The 21110-nt window shown below is 46.7% G+C and overlaps 1 protein-coding gene across 4 annotated transcripts in view; it reads right to left on the reverse strand.

Annotated features, from left to right (window-relative positions):
• Positions 1-204: 204 nt before the first annotated feature.
• Positions 205-21110, reverse strand: part of Sil1 (Sil1 nucleotide exchange factor) — a 41703-nt gene continuing 20797 nt past the window's right edge. For 3 of the 4 annotated variants that reach the window (XM_089578914.1, XM_089578915.1, XM_089578913.1), the window contains exons 6-8: positions 19542-19806; positions 7003-7040; positions 205-626 (exon numbers count right to left, since the gene is read on the reverse strand). In XM_089578914.1, the coding sequence (XP_089435040.1) occupies positions 305-626; positions 7003-7040; positions 19542-19806 (625 nt within the window). In that variant the 3' untranslated portion in view covers positions 205-304. The remainder of the gene's footprint in view (positions 627-7002; positions 7041-19541; positions 19807-21110) is intronic. The other variant, XM_089578916.1, reaches the window with a different exon arrangement.

Below are 21110 nucleotides of genomic sequence, written 5' to 3' on the forward strand. Positions count from 1 at the left end.
AAATACAGAGTACAACTTCCTTTAGCTGCTTCGCCTGCAACAAAGAGGAAAATAAAGTTGGCTAACAAATGTGCTTATAGGTGGTGCACAGTAAAAAGTGCAAAAGCATAAACTTGAGCAGAATATACGATGAGCAGAAATCAAAAGATTGGTGTTGTTGATCTAATGGAACCCGCACTCACTGAACCATCGATACATACAAGATCTTTGGTAAAAAACACTTTAGTTGACTTAGAACCACACTTTGAAGTTAGGTATTATCACAGTTGAAGACAGCACCACAATGCCACATTATGACAGTGGGTCAGAGTTCATCCTTGTGCTTCTGCTGCAGTGAGTCCAACAGCTGTTTCACAGAATGGAGGAGTCCCTCATAGTAGTCAGCTGCTTGGTCCACCTCTCTGGACAGGTGCTCATGATCTGCCTGCCTCTGGTAGTTACTCAGCAGTGTTTGCAGCATTGGCACATGCTGCTGAAACTCTCCTAAGCACGTGCCGGCAAGGGCAGCCATGGCCTGCACCACCTTCTCCTGGACATCCACATCAGGGCTGTGCAGAAGTTTCGGCACCAGGGTGCAGAACCCGTGCAGCTGGATGCTCTGCGTCAACCTGCGAGAGAAAGACGGCCTATCACATGGCTATAGCTGCTGTTGCCTCCTGGCATACACAGCAACACAGTGAAAGTGTTTTGTGAAGATGACATTAAAACTGCACACAGTTACAGAAAGGATCTTTTTAAGGGTCCTGAAATGGTTTGCACCAACGGTAAGAAAAGCGAAATACTGATCAATTTTGAGTCATCCGCCCACAAAAATTTTCAATCTAGTTCGTGCAAAACCAGAGATATCCACGAATAAAACCCCCTCTTATTTCTCTCTCAGCTCATACCTGCCGCCGCACGCTTGCCGTGTTCGAGAGCAAACTCCCAGCTGTGTGGCTATTAAGGTGCATGCCCATCATGCTAAAATTACAAAGCTTGGCGGCAGCGTGGTGAACTGACACACTACCATAACTCTCATGCCTTTGACCCCTTTTACAGCCACAAAAAGCTGAAACTGGTGATGCTGATATGAATAGTGTGAGCTCGCGGCGGAAGAAAAAGCTGACGATGATGATGATGAGCCGCGGCGTCAGGCGCCATCTGTGGGCAGCACCTGGAAGTTCCTGTGCGCGTGCATGGCCTCCACGATCAAGCACACCGTTGCTGGATTGCAGCCAGAGCTGACCGTGGTGGCCATGGTGCGTTCATTTAGAAGGCTATTCCCGCATGGGTCCTGGAAAGTTCGGGTGCAGCCCTTATATGCGTTTATATGGTATACTGTCACGTTGCCGCACTGTCAAGAAATCTCAACTGACATAAGAAAGTTGGTTGTGAGTTTCCGGGAAAACTAGCTTCTATGGCCGGATTTGAAGCACTATTTCTTTTTAACTCAAGGGTAACATGTTAGGTTTTAGGTTTTATGGGGTTTAACGTCCCAAAGCGACTCAGGCTATGAGAGAGGGCGTAGTGGAGGGCTCCGGAAATTTCGACCACCTGGGGTTCTTTAACGTGCACTGACATCGCACAGTACACGGGCCTCGAATTTCTCCTCCAAAGAAATTCAGCCGCCGCGGCCGGGATCGAACCGCGGCGGCTGAATTTCTTTGGAGGAGAAATTCGAGGCCCGTGTACTGTGCGATGTCAGTGCACGTTAAAGAACCCCAGGTGGTCGAAATTTCCGGAGCCCTCCACTACGCCCTCTCTCATAGCCTTAGTCGCTTTGGGACGTTAAACCCCATAAAACCTAAAACCTAACATAGGCAACAGCGTCACTGTGACATGCAATTCATTTCCACCTACTTGCCTCCAGAACGAATCAATTGAACAGCAGAATTGTCAGCTTCTCCACACCCCGGTGCACTTCTGGCACGATGAGTGTGAACAAGCAGTCAATGCATTCCCACTGTTTATGCAGACAACAAATTCTTCAAAATCAGGAGGGTGGGACCATATTACGCATTGAATGGTGCACTTCTGATTGAAGAGTGACACGAAAAAGACCTAATCTACGTCAGCAAAGTGGCTGCTCAATGGACTAGGGCTACCTTTCTTCAAAGAGGGGCAAAATTTTTGATGCCCACTTTCAAGCTCAGCAGCGCTACAAAGAAAACAATCTGAAAATTTTGCAGGGACTATGACCAATGCGCAACTTTTTTAGCATCAAAACTAAAAAGTAATTTAGAAGTAATTTCATTACTTAAGGCTAGTAATTGTAATGTGATGTCATTACTTTTTGAGACCAGTAATTTGTAATGTAATTTAATTACTTTTCAAAAGTAATTTTGCCATGTACGCTCAGTGGTGGAAAGTCAGATTCGGGAGGTGAAGTCTGGTGGGCGGTGCAAGCCAGAAGAAAATGCACGTTCACAACAACGACCAGTTGTTGTGCCCTATTGGTGGCCAGGTGTCACACCACCTCAAAAAGATCGGTGACAAATGCGGTGTACGCGTCGTATTTTCAGCCCCGGAAAAGCTGTGACGCATGTGCGCCTGGTAAATGATGTCAAGAAGAGGCCTGCCTGCAATACTAAGCACACCAAACCCCTCGTTAAATGTGAGGTTGGCATGGTGTACAGCATCCCCTTGCCTGTGGCAAACGTTACATCGGACAGACGGGGGGTGGGGGGGCTGCATCAATGAATGCGTGCTTGAGCATCGTAGGACAGCTGATTCATTAAGTGGCGGAGGTCATTTAGCTGACCACATTTGCCGTTGCTCGCACAAGCCAACATGCACGGTGTTTTTGAAAGAAACACGCGCGTTGCGGAAGTTTAGCACTCAAAAGATCCGGGAAAATTTGGAAGCCTTCTGTATATCTGCTGAAAAAGGGAACTGCATCAGCAGCCCTTCTGTTGCGCTCCGGAAAAAAAGAAATACCTAGATTATCTCAAGGCAAAAGTGCTTGGTGGGTCAGCCAGGTAGGCGATGTGTGGCACGCCGATGTGTTGAATGTGAGTGGCAAGATACCCTATGCCTATGTTTTTGGTATATAGTGTTTTGGTTTCTGCCGCCTTGAATAATTGTTATCTGGTCGCGGAAATAACTTTCAGCCCTAGGAGTCACGGTACCCCTTTGCACATAAAAAGCCTGTTTTTGTGAAATGAACCTCAGTTAAAGTCCGGCATCCGTGGTGTCTGCTCTCTTCATCCGTGTCTTTTTTGTGCGCTGGAATGATGTCTCATAATTACACCCAAAACCAACTCGCCCAGCTCTCTACGCTTAGAACCCTTAAACCCATATAAATCCAGTAGTTCTTTTCCTATGGCTCTTTGCACATGCACGCAGCTCAAAATAAAGAGTTTTCCTTAAAACCTGGACAAAAGTTCTTGAAAAGAAGCGACACACTTTGCAAGAGTCAACTTAAGGGGGGACGTGGGGATCAGATCACAAAAATCGCGAAAAAAGTCATTTTTGAAAAGTACACTTTTTGGCATCTCCAACAGTGTTTCCATGTTGTACTGAAATATCTCATCCAATATCTCATATCTCCAATATCACATCCAAATAAATATATTTGCCAGGATCTACACATAGACAGTGCGTGCTGGCTTAGAACTTTCAGGCTTGTTTTCTCGAAAGTTTGTTTGAGCTTAAAGGGGTGGAGACACCAAATTTTGAAGCTATAAAAAGCCTGCTATGGGATTCCTATGTATGCAAGGGCAGTCACAGCCAGGTGTTGGACGCAACAAACGTTTAAAAAATATTTTAATTCGGTTCCAAAGATTACCTAAATGCTCACTCTCACGACCTAGACCCATTCGCTAGCGCCATCAACCATGACGTCACAAGGGGTGTAGAAAAATAAAGTTTTAGTGACGTCATACCAAAACACAGTGACGTACGATGAGCGGGGCACAGCCGCGTGAGCGCAGTCGACGCACCAGCGAGCCGCGTTTGCTGCTAACCGCCACTCGCTCGGTTTGCGGCGCGCCGTTGCGAACAGCGTCGCAACGTCCGATTGCAGCTCGTTGCCTGCGTCCGGCCTGCTAGATGTCAACGGCGGGCCGCTCGCGGCAACAACGACGGGAAGCGGCAGCCAATGCGAGCGCGGAGAGCGGCAGCGTCATGATGACATAGGGCGCACTCCTTGGAGCCGGGCGGCCTGCGCCAGTCTTCGTGCCGAACGCCGGCATCTGAAGAACGCGATAGTATTGTTTGTTCACGTTCATAGCAAACCCTGGGATATATGAATATCAAAAATGCATCGTTTGTGACGATCGTTGGCAAATACCGAGTTCCTGGTAGAAGTGATGACTGCGATGCAAGCAAATTTCATCCCATAGCCGGTTTTGTGCTGCTACTACCTGGTGCGGTTCGCCTGCCGTCTGCTAGCTCTGTTGCTGAAGACGTCGTGGAAATCGAGCATATCTTTTATTATGGGACGAATTCACAGTAAAGCGGTGCCGAGCGGAGCACGTTTCTGAGCGCTGGCCAGTCCCGAAGCGCCCTCAGCTGCGGAGTCGATATGCGAAAGCAGCTAGGCCTAGCGACGACTAGGGCAGTCTGGGACCAGCGCGCAGGTCGTCGGCCGGCGTTGCCGCAGGCAGTGTCGCTGCCGAAAGATCCACTTTTAGCATAGTCATGCTGTCGTATCTCGAATCTAGAAAGCATCCTTTCCGGTAGCATGGCTGTTTTGTATTTTCTTGTGCGGACGTGAAGTACGCCGAGTCTGCCGGCCGGTAGGTCAGCCTGGATACCGTCTGCCGACGTCATAAAAGCGAGCTAAAGAGTGTTCTTGACGTAAATAATAAACCATGGGACAAGAAATGTGAAAAAAGTGTCATTTTTGAGGATCGCTGACCAATACTGAGCTGCTAGTAGAGGTAACAACTGTGATATGAGCAAATTTCTCACAACCGCGCCTAGCAGCTGCCGCTGGCGCGACGTAGGGGTCCGGCTCGCCTGGCGCCCGCTAGCTCCGCTGCCGAAGGCGTCGAGGAGATTGACCATACTATTATTTTATTGTGAGGTGATTCTGTTAACACTACAGCTATTTGTGAAAAGTAGGCCTTTTATTATAGCGCAGGCGACTTCCGAAGCGCCGGCCGCTCGCTAAACAGGCTATAGGCCTAGCGACCACGGCAACCAGGCAGCAGCAGAGCTCGTCGCCCGGAGCGCCCGCGAGCGGTGCCGTTGCCGAAAGCTCCCAACATAAGCAGACATGCTTTGTCGCTGCTCGAGTATAGCTGGCAGTTCTGATAACAAGGCGATCTTGTCTTTTCTTGTGATATTTGTACTCCATCCCAAGCAGCGCTCAGGTACTGCTGCACGGCAGCGAAGTGTGACACCGGTTGTGGGCGCAGCTTGGGTAGAGCGGCGCAGCGATGCTTACTGGCATTTTGCAAAGTGTTTCGCATCCTCACGCGAACCCGCGAAGGCGATATTAGCGTGCGAACAAAAAAAAAAGTTGATGTCCTCACTCGTTGGAATCAGATCTGTCAGAATCCGAGCTGCTGGGACTAGACGTGCAGTTGTTTTCATATGCGCTGGTCAGCACGTGTGTAGGAAAGCAGACGATGCAGCAGTAGGTGCGTCACAACTTTTGTGGGCCCACGTGACCAAGCGAAGCAGTTGATCTTCCCCCTCTGTGACGTCACTGTACAACTCGGCGTTCCGAAACCGAAACCGAAAATCGTTCACCTAAAAATGCTATAATAAATTATTCACTGTGAATATATGAATCTTTGAGTGTGTATCATGCTTCCTGGAGCCATAAGAAACGTTTGAAACTAAGAACGCGCGAACCACAAATTTGGTGTCTCCACCCCTTTAATACGTTGCTCGTGGAAAGCGTAGCACAGCAATGGGTGCATGGATTTTTACCCCGTTTGTTTTGTTGTGATCACTAAAATGTGGTCTGCATCAAGACAGTCTCGGATTTACCATTTAGGCTCACATGTTTTTATTACACGGTAATTACAGCATGATACATTCTAAACATAGAGAGAAGGCGCATATTGTGTCCTTTAAAAAAAGAGCAGTGAAATTAAACAAAAAATTAAGACAGTTTTGACTTACACCACACTTCTCATTAAATACTAAAAGCATTTACAGACCTGTAGCCTGTTTTTTTTTGTCATGCTAGGCTTTCCACAAGCAAGCAACATGGGGGCAACATATAAACAATGATAAAAGGGAACCTACTAAAGCTGTCATTGTGAAACTTTACATCTGATTGTTTGATGCTGTTTTAAGCCAGTCTGCCAAATTTCATCGCTCCAAGCCGAAAAACAGAAAAGTCACCTTCAATCCCCTCACCGCCCTTAAAACTTATAATGCTGGCAGCTCAGTGGTACAGCTAGGAGCACTAACTTTACTCTTGAATTAACCAAGTATTGGGTTAGGTTATTAGTTAGCATACATGTCAATTTTCTGATTGCACAATAGCATGAAGAGCATGAAAAAATTATCAAAACAATGTGCATGAAAAGAAATGACCTTTTTTTCCATGAGCATTCTCAACTTTGAACATTTAATGCCAGGCAGTGTACATTTACTAGCTGCAGCCATGGTGGTCCAACTTGACACAGCCACAGTTGCTACAAGGACATACAAGTGGCTGATCTTAGGTGCCACTGGCATTTTGTTTGGCTGGTTCAATGCAAAGAAATAAATGCTCAGGATAAAGCTGTCTTTATGGAAATTACACTGTTTCATGTTTCTCTTGACAATCAATGAGTCTATAATTGAACATTTTCATGTATTTCCAGCAGTTCAAAAGTGATTTAACCAATGTGAAGCTGATGCTCAATAAATAAATAAAAAATACTACTCTGAGGTGGATGAGATCACTGCCAAAAATACTACTTCAGTTTCATTTTCAAAAAATGAACTTCTGCATTAGTAAACCTTGGCTCATAATTATACAGGTGAAGCAGCCTGTATACAGCAAACCTACCAATTATTATTTTGTGCACCGTATTGAGGTTACACAGACTCATTCAAAAATGAAAGAAGACTCACTCTGAGTCTGTTGGCTGGCCAGCTTCATGCCTCAAGCGCTGCAAAAGGTCAAAAGGAGAGTCAATAAATACAGACCACTTCCAAAACATAAAAGCAATACAAATGCCCAAAAACTGCAGTTAAATCAGTACTCGTCTAAGTTGTGGTTTCAAACAGTGATGCTGGTTTCATTACCAAGTTTGCAGAGGTATGAAACCACAAGAAAATAATGATGAATTTTAATGGCACAAGGATGGCATTGGTCAAAGAGTGCCATGGCACGAGGTATTCGGTCTACACAAGGCGGGGCACAAGACCCAGTTTTTCAGCCCTTCACACCAGAGAAGCCGAGCACCAGGCCAGCGGAAAGAATGTACCCACTGGAAACCAGTTGGCACCTGGCGACACTGGGGCTCGAGCCCTCCACCCCCTGCATACGAGGCGGATGCTCATACCACAAGAAAAGAAGGCTATAGCAAAAAACTGAAGCAACGAATTGAAGCAGCAACTTTTGACTAACGCCTCAGCACTGCTTGATGCCAAAGGTAACAGGATGCTAAGGAGCATGGCAGAAAATGAGCATGGCTGTACACAGTATGTACAACAAGCCTACACAGAGACCTGTAGCGACCACTTCTCCCCGCCTGGTATCAGAGGGGTAAGACACAGCTTTGTATACAACCTCACCATTCGGGGAAAAAACTATGCACTTTTGATCCCCTACCCGTGGTACCACAGGTTTCCAGGTCGCACACAAAAAGAGGTGCGCGAGCGTCTCTGCAGCATTTAATTCGGGTTTTGAGTAGGGCTATTTCGACGCCATGGGCCATCTGGGCGACGCCATCTGGGCACAGCCTTCCTTAGGGCGCCAGTTCATATTAACCAGTGCGATACCCATAGCGTTCAAATTAGCGAGCATTCGACGCCATAGACCAAGCTGGCAGACCACGCCGGGATCAAGCTGGCAGTTCGAATTAATGGGGTCGAATTAAAGAGCTTTTACTGTATTTTATTTGTCTGCTTCCTTTTGTTGCATACTTTTTTATTTTCAATGCTGCTTTTACAAGCTTTCCTACACTAGCATTATATTTCAACCAGTTTCTCAATGCACAAAACCTTTATACCCTTTTCCCCTAAGTTTTGAGCATCAGTGTGAGGCATCTACTAAAAAAAAAAAAAAAGAAAACTTGAAAGCTATGGCAACAGTGCAAGATTACTTTTTGAAGCTGCCAACTGCAACTGAGATGCGGAAAACAAACACTTGTTGCACATAGCCGCTAAAAAGGAACACTGCTGTACTTTCCCCGCATCGTCACAGCAAAGCTAGCCAACAGAAAAAATAAGTTGGCCATCTGTGAGACCTCTATTTTAGTCATGTACTAATCTGGCACTCAATTACAGCAGACACAGAACAGGCGCAAATGAAACTATGAGAAAATGAATTGACAATGAAATAAAACATTGGAACGAAAGAGCATTATACTCGGTGCTAGGTAAGCTGAGGGGCATGCTTTTGTTATGCCCTGCAGCATCATTTCCATGATCCGTTCTTATACTGTCACAAAAATATTTGTTTTTCCTCTTGTCACTTACTTTTGAAATGTGCCTTAAAGAACCTAATCACTGCAGGGCCATTCCACTCAAAAAGAGACAGGCTGCTTGTGTTTGTCTCTATGTTCGCACTTTTTTTTGCTGTCCAAAGCCACCAATAGCTTTTGGTTGCCCCCACATCAATCATTCAAGGTTAGCTTGCCCATGACTATACAACCCCAGGAATCACATGCTGGAAATCACATGCAACAGCCTTTCCAATGCTAGGTGCAGGAGGCAACATATGCAGCTTTGTCATGTGTATTAAGCCAAAAAACTAACACTGACACCTACTTCGCAACCTGAAGGACACAGATTCAAAATCCAGTGCTTACATCACTCAAATCAAGCTTATTCACATCTTGCGAGAGTCACGTCAGGAAATGCAGCACAGTGGCTCAAAATACAAAAAACTTGCAAAGCACTACAAAGCAAGGAAAGTAGTATGAATGCATAGAACAAACCATAGGTTTTGCCAGCAACCAGCTGCAATCGTTATGCCAGAGCCATTCACTGGGAACATATACAACTTGGGAGAAGCTACCTTTGGGCTTGTTTCATGTCTCGTGCAAAAAACAGTGTAAAAAGGTGACGCAAAGAAAAAAAAGGGGGTTGGGGGGGGGGGATGACAAGCAAATGCATTGGCTGCTAAATAAAGTTTATTCTGCCAGTCAAACCACCCCACCTTTTTCTTTTTCTTGCTGCATAAGCAAATGGAAAAACTAAGTACTACAATGATGAGTACTACTTAGACTAAAAACTTTTTTTTTTTTTCATGCAGTTTTGTGCCACTTTCTGAAAAATTGCCCACTGTGGTACACTGACAGAATGCCATGCTGTGCGTGTCACATGGAGGCAAGGACTGTGCAGAATGTTCACAAATGAACATGTGTAATATACTCGGAAATAGATACAGTACCACACTGAACATCGTTGACAATGCCCCACTACAAGCAAGCACCACTACGCACTGCCTTACTCCTTACCACAGTAGCTGTATGAGGCTGTTCATATCAAATAGTTCACAATGTATGTCTGATCACAACCACACAGCATGCCGCATGCAATGTTACCATGGCAACGATGATGCCTATGCACAACCAGAAAGCATTGAGCTATGCTACAAAGGAACACTACAGGCGCCAGACCTACACTGTTCACAAAATAATGCTATGGCATTAATAATGCGGGAGCATTAAATGACTCATCGACACGCAAACTCGGTGTCGCTCAAAAAGTGGTGGCGTTAGAAAACTCATAATTGGTTGAAACAGTGTGACATCCTCAAAGGTGGGAAAATACGAAATGTTAACCAGTAATAGTTAGTACAGTGAAAGCTCGTTAATTCGATCCCGTTAATTCGGAAAATCGGACAATTCAACGCGCACGCGAGGTCCCTACAATTATACATGGGAGTCTATGGGGCGAAACTCTCGTTAATTCGAACAAATTTTGCCATGCGTCGGTTGATCCGACTTCACTCCGCAGCCCGCCAAGCCGGTGCGCCGAGAGCAAAAAGAAAAAAACACTGCCACGAGCGGCGCTACTTTACAGCTGATAGGCCATCCGTATGGTCATCATCAGCAGCGTGAGAGAGGGCAAGGGAAGCAAGGTTACCGGCGGCCGAAGCGGCTGGCGTCTTTTCTTTGTGATCCATAACTACAGCGCAAACGACAGGACAGAGATGAAGAAGGGACACCACACAGCGCTGACTCACAACTAAAGTTTATTGGATGCCAGAAGGTATAAATACCTCCCTGGCGGCCAGAAAGAATGCAGTCCACACTTACATGCGTGACTGACATAATAGTGTACCAGTCACGTGCCACCAAGCAAATCACATGCGCGAGAAAACAATATAAGCAGTGACAGAATACAATATAATCAGTGAGCAAGCACTTGTCAATATTCGCAATCAAGGTATCTTCTTTCTTTTTCTGACAACGCGACAGATGAAGCACTGATGCATTCTTCCGAGAGCCTACCTATTAAGTGAGCTTCAATGATCTCTCTTGCTAACGAGTCACGGTTCTTTTCTAACACTGCACTTTCCTGATAGTTTGGCGCACAGACGTAGGTGTCATCGTCATCTTCATTGCCTTTGCAGTGCCTGCAATGTTTCGCCACGTGGCCAGAGATAGCGACACGGGAGACATTATACTCATGCTCTTTGAGTCTTTCGTTTAAACATCGGCCGGTGTGGCCGATATATCGCTTACCACAAGACAGTGGCAGCGAATATACCACCCCTTCCTGGCAAGGCACGAACTGTTTTGCGTGCTTTATCGGGCACTTGCGCGATTCTTTAATCTCTGAATTTACATTCTTAATCAGGCTGGACAGTCGTTTGGGCGCCGAAAAGACGACATCAACGCCTGCATGTTTTCCGATTCTTTTCAGATTGTGCGACACTTTGAGAAGATATGGCAGCACAACAATCTTCCTTTTCTTCGTCTCTTTCGTACATTCACTATTTCCTTTTGATTTTAACTTTTCCAGTAGTTTTCCTGCCACGGAAACTAATAATTCAGACGGGTAGCCTGCCTTTGCCAGGCGGTCTACTTGGTTGCTGAAGCTATGCTTCAACTGCTGCCATATCTTCACAAAGTGTCGCACAATCTGAAAAGAATCGGAAAACATGCAGGCGTTGATGTCGTCTTTTCGGCGCCCAAACGACTGTCCAGCCTGATTAAGAATGTAAATTCAGAGATTAAAGAATCGCGCAAGTGCCCGATAAAGCACGCAAAACAGTTCGTGCCTTGCCAGGAAGGGGTGGTATATTCGCTGCCACTGTCTTGTGGTAAGCGATACATCGGCCAAAACGGCCGATGTTTAAACGAAAGACTCAAAGAGCATGGGTATAATGTCTCCCGTGTCGCTATCTCTGGCCACGTGGCGAAACATTGCAGGCACTGCAAAGGCAATGAAGATGAAGATGACGATGACACCTACGTCTGTGCACCAAACTATCAGGAAAGTGCAGTGTTAGAAAAGAACCGTGACTCGTTAGCAAGGGAGATCATTGAAGCTCACTTAATAGGTAGGCTCTCGGAAGAATGCATCAGTGCTTCATCTGTCGCGTTGTCAGAAAAAGAAAGAAGATACCTTGATTGCGAATATTGACAAGTGCTTGCTCACTAATTATATTGTATTCTGTCACTGCTTATATTGTTTTCTCGCGCATGTGATTTGCTTGGTGGCACGTGACTGGTACACTATTATGTCAGTCACGCATGTAAGTGTGGACTGCATTCTTTCTGGCCGCCAGGGAGGTATTTATACCTTCTGGCATCCAATAAACTTTAGTTGTGAGTCAGCGCTGTGTGGTGTCCCTTCTTCATCTCTGTCCTGTCGTTTGCGCTGTAGTTATGGATCATCAAAAACACCAACTCGCCCAACAAATGCTTTTGTTTTTTCTTTGTGCTTTGTTGTGTCGCAGCAGTCGTGTTGGTGTCGTCCGCTTAACCCTATCAACAGAAAGTCTCGTTTTGGCATGTGTCGTCGTTTCCACGTGTTCTTGCTGCTACGATCGCAGTTATTTAACCATCAGGCGGCGCCTTTTTTGGTAATTGCGCGCTTTGTCAGCGTGTTTACTGCGCTGCTTGTTGTTGCTGTTGTTGTTGCGACTGAGAGAAGGATGAAAGGAAATTGCACAAGCCTGCCTACTGGCTCAGCCGAGCCAGTAGGCAGCGCGTAGCAGCAACAACCGCGTCCGCCGGGCTGAAAATGCAGATAAGCGGCCGAAGCCGCGCTCGCTTCACCTCCTCCCCGCGCTGCTTTCGAGTGGGTAGCGCACAGTGCCTGCGCACCTCGCCTTTGCGTCCTGTCAGCTGACCGAGGGTGAAATAATTGAAGTGACAGGCGCCGACAACGACGATTCGTCGGAAGGTAACGACTGTGAGCAGTTGACCCAAATGCCGAAATGCATGGTGAAAGAAGCCGCAGAAGCCTTGTCTGTGCGGGAGGTCTTCTGTGAACAAATCCCTGACAGTGCGTGTGCCGCGGAGCACCTGGCAGCTGTTAGAGCTATCGTAGTCGCTCAAATTCGCTCGAAAAAGCAGACGACGATAACAGATTTCTTTGCCAAATAATGGTACGTCCTGTTGCGGCAAACATTGTTTTCTATTGTATTGTTCATTCGATATTTCGACATTCGGATAATTCGACAATTTTTCGCGGTCCCGTCAGTGTCGAATTGACGAGCTTTTACTGTACTAGTCCTTACAAATGCACCAACTTCAAAGGAGTAGAAGAGAACTGGAAGAGAACCGGAACAGAATTGCAATGCTTTTGCATTACTCGCACACAACTTCCTAAAGTGCCTCGGCAATTTTTATGCGCATGAACTTCAATTGAGAAAAAAAAAACTCGCAAGGCGGTCAATGGAACGTAACGAAAATGTTTAGGTGTGAGAGCAAAGTATACTATTTCAAAAACATGTTCAGTTTTGATGGCTTTATATACAGCCGAATACCGATTTTTCGGACTCTCTAGGGACCGCGAAAACGTCCGAAAAATCGGGCAGTCCGGAAAATCAAATTTCACCGAAAAAATCACGAACTTATTACCACTATGCCGGAGAAAGCGGCCAATTGTATTGCACACATTCTAAAGCTCCTCACGACTATATTTCGCCGCGCAAAACACCTTATAAACGCGTATAAGGGCCGCACTTTCTTTTTTCCAGATTCGAGGGCCAATTTTCGAGGTGCGGCCCATACATGCGATATGCGAAAAAAAATTTTTTTTAAGTAAAAACACACCAACCAGGGAATGAGCGACATTTATTCTACGTTCAATCGTCACTCGTGAAGTATTTAGACTCCTGAGCTGGTGCTGCGCTCTGGTGCGCGCTCATGCCAAAAGAAGCCGCGCAGCATGTCCGCTGTCAACGCGTAGCCGTTGTTCCGAAATTCCATCACATAGAGGAGCAGCTCTTCTTCCAGTTCAGGAAACTCACACGGCTTGACTCGGAAAGCGCGCTTTTTGCAGCTTGTGTTTCTCTTTTGGTTGCACCATCATCGGACGCACTTTTCGGCCACGTCGAATTTCCCGCTCGCCGCACGCTTACCGACCGCGTTCGAGAGCTAACTCCCAGCCGTGTAGCTTAAGGCGCTTGCCAACGCGCTAAAACTGAAGCTCGGCGGCAGCACGCGAAAGCCACTATCACGGCGAACGCGCTAACACGCATGCTAACACGCCATGAAAGGCTGGAGCTGGCGATACTGATGCCGATGTGAACAGCGGAAAATCGCGACCGAGAAAAATGTTGATGATAATGATCACGGCGCCATCCATAGACGGCACTTGGAAGCTCCGGTGCGCGCACGTGGCCTCCGCGAACGACGCAGCGCCGGAGCAGATCACGGCCGCGATAAGATCCGGCGGCGCGCCCGAAGCGCGCTTCGATCGCGGAGGCCACGGCGTGTGCGTAGCCTCCGCGATCAAGCGCTCCGCGATCGTATTCGCGTTCCGTGTTCAGGACTAAAGACTCGGCACAGATGAGTTCCGTGAACTCAAACTACGGTTCAAGTTCGTGCAGCGGAAAACATTCAAGGTCAGTACGAATTCGGAAACACGCGAGCGCAATGTGCCGACTCGATCGCGCAGAATTTCAGCGTCGCAAGAGGCTCCCTTTAAGCTTGAATTTCGTTTTGTTTGATCAAGTTTTCGATATCTCCTGCACTCTGAATTAATGAGGTTCCACTGTACACATTACTATATGGCGGCTTGGGTACTGGCGGCGAGTGCGAACGAGGTCCGAAAAATCGAGTGGTCTGTTGCAGTGCGTCCGAAATTCAAGCGCTCTTACACATTGGCTCTATGGGCCATGTCGCGGTGCCGCGAAAAAGTCCGAATAATCAAGCATGTCCGAAAAATCAGGCGTCCGAATTTTCGGTCGTCGACTGTATATTAATGTAGTGGTGATGGTTCAAAGTTATTATACGCTGAATGTCTAGGATTAAATCTTTGTTTTGGAAGGCTGCCTCCATGGCAGGGCTATTTTGGTGGGCCAGAGGTTTTCACTCCCGATCTCGAGTTCGCTGAATCCCTTGGAAGTCTGAAGGTCTTGCTTCCTCCATGACATTTCAGTGTAAAGGATGTTTCATAGCATTCTGGTTTGAACTACTATAATCCTCTCATCGATGCACAAGTGCTCATCGGCATACATTGGCGCAGCCAGGTGAAAAGCAAGCCCCTGCCGCTAGCACTCGCTTCAAGGGGCTCAGCGTCTTCACGCTCTGCCAAGTTCTTAGATAAATATGCCATGAAGTTATTGGTGCACAGCATCTTTGCGTGCTGCCAAGGTATGCACTGCAGATGACGACGCCAATTCAAAATTGAGGAACGAGCTAAGAGAGGCAAACCCTTTAAAACACATAGCCCCAACTACCAGTATATGTTCAACATGGAGCAAGAAAGCCTGAATGAATGCTCAATAAATCCAGAGGCTATGCATTTCCTTCCATTAAAAAAAAAACATAGCATAACACCTTGCAGAAATGCCACACCTTAGCCAAGCAACTCTTGCTAAACATCAGCGCCCACCAGCATCAGCGCATGATTTTAGCAGTCATACGATTTGTACACGTGGCTCACTGCATACGAACTGGGTAGCCTACCACACAGAACTAGTTATAAATTTTCAAGCACACTTACTAAGCTGTAATGCAATCCATCAAAAAAGCAAAAATTTTACTGATACAACTACTACTGCTTGCCTTAACCACAGGTCACTTCCAAGTTGCAATGCACAGAAGCACAAGTGCTGAACAACAATTTATTCGTCTATACTGGAGAAGTCTGGCATAAATGAACCATAGAGGTAGCCACAATGGCAATTGCAAGACCAAAGGCAACCGAAGTGTGGAAGATGTTTTTGGCCCTTATGAAGCACAGCCAATCAACACAGAAAGCATAGATCATGCAAGTACAGACTATGCAGATCACAAAGCAAGAAAGTGCAGAAATGGAAATTCCTCAGTGGCACAAGAAGCAGCATAATGAAGTGCATAATGAAGAGGCAGTTGAGAATGGCACGCAGGGTTTCACATCCCAAAGCTGCATGTGGGCAATGAGAGACATTATAGTGGCAGGCTCAGGATTAATTTCGACCACCTGAAGTTTAATGTGAGCCAACATACCGTATTTACTCGCGTAATAGGCGCACTCGCATAATAGGCGCACCCCTAGTTAGGGCGCGAAAAATCAGATTTTTTTATTTCCGCGCATAATAGGCGCACCCCGAACTTGGCACTGTGATCAATACTGTATTTACACGATTGCAAGACGACACCTCGCCACCCCTCGCTTCCCAATCTTCATTTTAACAAAGTTTTTGCTGAACTGACTACTGGTCCACACTTAGTGCTGCTGCCGTCGCAGCTGCTGCGGACCCACAGCACGTACAACGACATCGCGTAGAACAGCCGCACACAGTTTTCAGGGATGCTCACTTTAAACGTCTGTTTGGAAAGCTTCATTTCCAGCCGGAAACGTTCCCGACTTAGGCCCGCGAAAACCTCGGCGCTTGGAGTCACGTACGAAAATTTAGGGACGCCTCAGTCGCAACTGCCGCACTTCTCGGCCAAGTCGTATTTTCCGACCTGCCGCACGCTTGCCGCGTTTGAGAGCAAACTCCCAGCCGTGTAGCTGTTAAGGTGCTTGCCCGTCGAGCTAAAACATCAACGCTCCGCGGCAAAGCCATAAACCACGATAACTATCGCGCTACCGCAAATCCCGGCACTTGACAGCAACAACAACAACAAAAAAAAAAACGAGCTGGAGATGCTGATGGCGATATAGATAGCGAAAGCTCGCGGCGGAGGAAAACGATGATGATGAGCTTAGAGTTACTGTATATGCTACCAAAGGTAGCAGAGTTGCGCGTCTGTTTTCCCTCGCCGCTCTGAACGCCATTCGCCGAGAGAGGGTCACATGATTTTCGTGACGTCGTGTGTTCTACACTCCGCGGAGAAGCTGTCTTCACAGGTGCAGCGCCGAGCGAGCTGTCAGCTCGACGCCTCATGTCAGCCCGCGCTGTCGGCTACATTCATTTGTTTTCCGTGCACACCTGTGGCGTCAGGTTTGGTGTTCTGAAGTGGCAGTGACGGATGCACTCGTGAGCTATGACTGGGTGCAGTGCGCCAAACTGCAGCAATCGCACGGGAAACGGTAAAGCGTTTTACGCAGTGCCATGTGGAAGGTCGGCGGCCGAAGTGCGTCGACGCCTCAAGTGGCTCTTGAGAATGAACCTCTCCTGTTTGCGGCTTTGAAAGGCTTACAGTACTGACTAATAAATAAAAATTTCTAACATGTTTCACGATCTACCAGTGCCATCACAACCAACATTTGCCTGTTTCGGCAATGAAATCAGAATTGTATTGGTAAAAACATTTTTCATCTGTCGACATTTGTTTACCTTGAACAAATCACTAGTTTTTTTTCTAACTTACACACATTATCAAATAAGAAACAGGCAACGAAAATCTTGTTTGTTTACATCTTTCACTTAGTGTCCTTTTAGGGATACTAGTTTGAGCCTATACCTGTCCCTCGAAGCAGTATTTGTAGCATATCACTGCATTAAAATTGTGCAGAATTTACAGTCTGCATCTGCAACTCTTTGGCCCTTCACTAGGGCAGGCTTTGCTTACTCTACTGCTGCTTCGAGCCTTCTGTAGTGATGGTTCGAGGTGAAATATAAGGGACAATGAATGTTCAAGAAGCAAATTCCATGCAAAGTTTTGCTATATTTCGATGCCAGTCTCACCTGCATAAACATTTAATTTGCCTATGCAGCCACTGCGGTGGCTTAGTGGATATAGCTCTCGGCTGCTGACCCGAATGACACGGGTTCGATCCCGGCCGCGGCTGTCGAATTTCGATGGAGCCGAAATTCTAGAGGCCATGCATTGTTCCCTGTCATAGCCTGAGTCGCTTTGGGCAGTTAAACCCCCCTAAACCATTTGTCTGCCTACGCTATAAAGTATTGTTCTTAGTAAAAATGCCCTTAAAAACTATCTAAAAAAGAATTAAGTGAGAGATGTGACGATAGGATAGGCAAAAATGGCATGTAAACAAGTGTCGCAAATCTTGATGCCGCGAATAATTTCAGCTAGAAGACAGCAAATCAGCCTATAACCCCGGCTTTAAAAAAATCCAGGAGTCGCGAAATGTTTTGATACTGCGAACTAAGCCGAATCTACGAAGAAGGAGTACAAAAATGCAAAGCGGAACATTAAATTAGTTTTTCCGAGCAATAAGGATGAAGCAGGCACGAAAACCTACCACAGTAATCAACAACTATTGCAATTTAATAACTAAGGTGAAACGATAATGCTTTTCGATAAAAAATGAGGAAAGTTAAATAAGATCTACGTGTAAGAGTACTTTCAAGGTCCTTTAAAGATCCGAACTATCACTGCATTTGGCAACGGGGTACATTTTGTGAAATGTGTTGGGCAAGCAATTGAGTGTTAATGTTTTCGTTATGTCAGACTCGCCTCGTTCAATGCATTCCCGTTGCTTTAGTCTGCTTGCCTACAACAAGTTGCACAATTATTTTAATGTGGTTCTAGAGAGATGCGTTTTCGTATTTACCGCGCATAACTCGTACTGAACACGCGGCGGTGCTAGTTGTGAAAAAAAGTAATTCATCGCTGTACTCTTTTTGTTCTTAAGACGTGCACACAGGAAGACAGGATGGGACAGACGCTGTCTCATCTGGAACGGAACTGCTTGTTCTTCTGAAATTACTAGTTCCAGAAAGAAAAAAAAAATCTCGCAGGCCGTTTCCAGTCTTTTTTCGTCAGTTTGTCATGATTACGATTTGCTGTTAACCTTTGGCGATTTTTTTTTCGTGCTGTATGCACACCCTGGGCAAATCACAGATTAGTTTTCAGCGTTACGTTTAGAAACTTGCCATCAAGTCAATCTATTTAAAGGAGAAAAAAAAAAAAGCCCAAGCGCCCTACACAGCGAGCTACGCAGCCCCTGTATGTACGAGAAGTGGCTTTCCCGCACAGCTTGGAACATGATGGCGGACCTTCGCGCAACTCTGCTCCCTGCGGGAGCATATACAGGAACTCTAGATGAGCTTGGCCTTGGGCGCCCTCCGTGGGTGGCGTCTGGAAGCTCCTGTGCGCGTGTGTGGCCTCCGCGATCAAGCGCCCGTTGCGCGCAGCCGGAGCCGATCGCGGAGGCCTCGGCGCGTGCATTCCGAAAGTTTCGGTGCGGCCCTTACACGGACTTTTTTTTTTAACATTTTCTTCGCGAAAACGGGGTGCGGCCCGTACACGAGTGCGTTTACGCGGTGTGTTCAATTCTGCGAGTCGAAAAATTTCCGGAAATTTTACCCCGCGTAATAGGCGCACCCCGAACTTTGAGCCGGATTTTCTGGAAAAAAAGTGCGCCTATTATGCGAGTAAATACGGTACCATAGCGCAGAGATGTTTTTGCATTCTGCCGCCATCAAAATATAGCCACCACAGCCAGGATACGATCCTGCTATCTTAGGTGTAATAGCTGAGCACCAAAGCCACAAAGCCACCTCAGTGAATGTAGTAAAAAAGCACCAATGGAGGTGCACGCAAAGATAGCACTAGCAAGGGTACAATGACAGCTTCCCACACTGCCCCTTGCTGTGTGTATGATTGGAAAAGAGACCACTGCACTCACATTACAGTGCCTCTGCGTGCTCTTGAAAATATTAATTAAATGCCTCATGGTAAGAATTACAGCGAAAAAGCATGAGGTAGTGCCAGTACATGAATGGCCCTCAGCCATCTGTCATGTGGAGTTTGTCAGGGGTTTTCATTTCATGACATGTTGGTGTAAGCTGGGCCTGTGACAAACTCAAATTTTGCAGGGCTGTGCACAAGGCTGCCTGCAACAACTGAAGTGTCTAGAGCACACTGATCAGAGGCCAGGCCACTGTCAACACAAAGCAACCTAGGCAGTGTTCTCACCTGCTCAACAATGAGGTCATGCAGAAGGGTAACTGCCTTGAGCTGCAACTTAGGTGAGCCGCTTGACGAAGTGAAAAGGCCTGCCAGCACAGTCAGGCCACCATGGTGCAGAAGGGCCTCCTGGGCCTCAGGGAGCTGGCGCACTAGGCAGGACAGTGCAAACAGGCATCGTAGCCGCACTCGTGTTGATTGGTCCAATGCTACAAGGCGCAGCAGCTGAGGCAAAAGTCCATGACCAAGTACCGTCTTCTGCACCTTTGGGTTCCTGAGCACCGTTATGAACAGGTTTTTGAATAAACAGAGTGTCTACACTTCAGGATCAGCACCGACACTGAATGCAGGTCTGTTGAAAATTCAATGCCTCATAATCACTTAAAGAACAAAATGTACCTGGCACAAAATATACCTGCCTGTTCGTAAAAGCATTTGGGATCTTTTTCTCTGATGTACTATCAGGGACAAACGCAGCCACCCTTCCTCCAGTTTCGAGCCGTACCACACTACATGTGGGCACCACCTGACTATGTATTCCTGGTGTTGAGACCGCCACACTGACAATGTGGGCACCACCTGAAAATGCATTGCTGATGTCGAGACCAGTGTCCGCATCGTCAGGTGGTGCCTGCATGCAGTGCGGCACAGTTCGAAACTTGAAAAAAGGGGGCCGCCCTGACAGTACTCAAAGCACTGTTTTGTTAAAGAGGGTTCGTTATAAGGATAAAAAGTGTTGTTCTCAGTGAAATGCCTATTACTGTATCAGCACTACTGTTGTGTTGAAGTGCTTTTCAGTTTGTTTCTTTTCTTCTGTAACCATCTCTTAATGTCACCAATAGGTTTTAGGTTTATGGGGTTTAACGTCCCAAAGCAACTAAGGCTATGAGAGACGCCGTAGTGGAGGGCTCCGGAAATTTCAACCACCTGGGGTTCTTTAACGTGCACTGACATCGCACAGTACACGGGCCTCTAGAATTTCTCCTCCAAAGAAATTTAACCGCCGCGGCCGGGATCGAACCCGCGTCTTTCGGGTCTGCAGCCGAGCACCATAACCACTGAGCCACCGCGGCGGGGCCGTGGCAAAAAGAAGTGATATGACAAGTAGTGGTCACAAATTAATGTCACAAATACTGTCAAGCCTGGATATAATGTGGATATTACGAATTACTGGCTACATCAAACTCTTTATAAATATTTTTAACAAACGCATGTAATTTTTACTTTATATATCGAATGCAGTTTGCCATAACGATCTACTGAACCTCCCGGTGCCAATCAGTGCCCGTTCAGATGGCAGGCGGCGGGCTTTGCCACACTAGACAAGTGACTGCTCATCATGGCTTGATGTAGGCGCACAGGCCTGCACCACCTTTAGCTTGTACCTCTTATTAAGCCTAATTTCAATAGCTGCCACCCTCTCGTTAATACTATAAAACTCCTCTATGTTGCCAGCTATATCCTGATTGATGACGAATCCGACACCTAGTTTTCGTCTGTCTGCTAATCCACGATAGCATAGTACATGCCCGCCCTTTAGCACTGTATACGCCTCATCTGTCCTCCGAACCTCACTAA

The sequence above is a fragment of the Amblyomma mixtum genome, chromosome 3 (genome assembly GCF_055824585.1).
Source record: "Amblyomma mixtum isolate Tamu chromosome 3, ASM5582458v1, whole genome shotgun sequence".
Lineage (NCBI taxonomy): Eukaryota > Metazoa > Arthropoda > Arachnida > Ixodida > Ixodidae > Amblyomma > Amblyomma mixtum.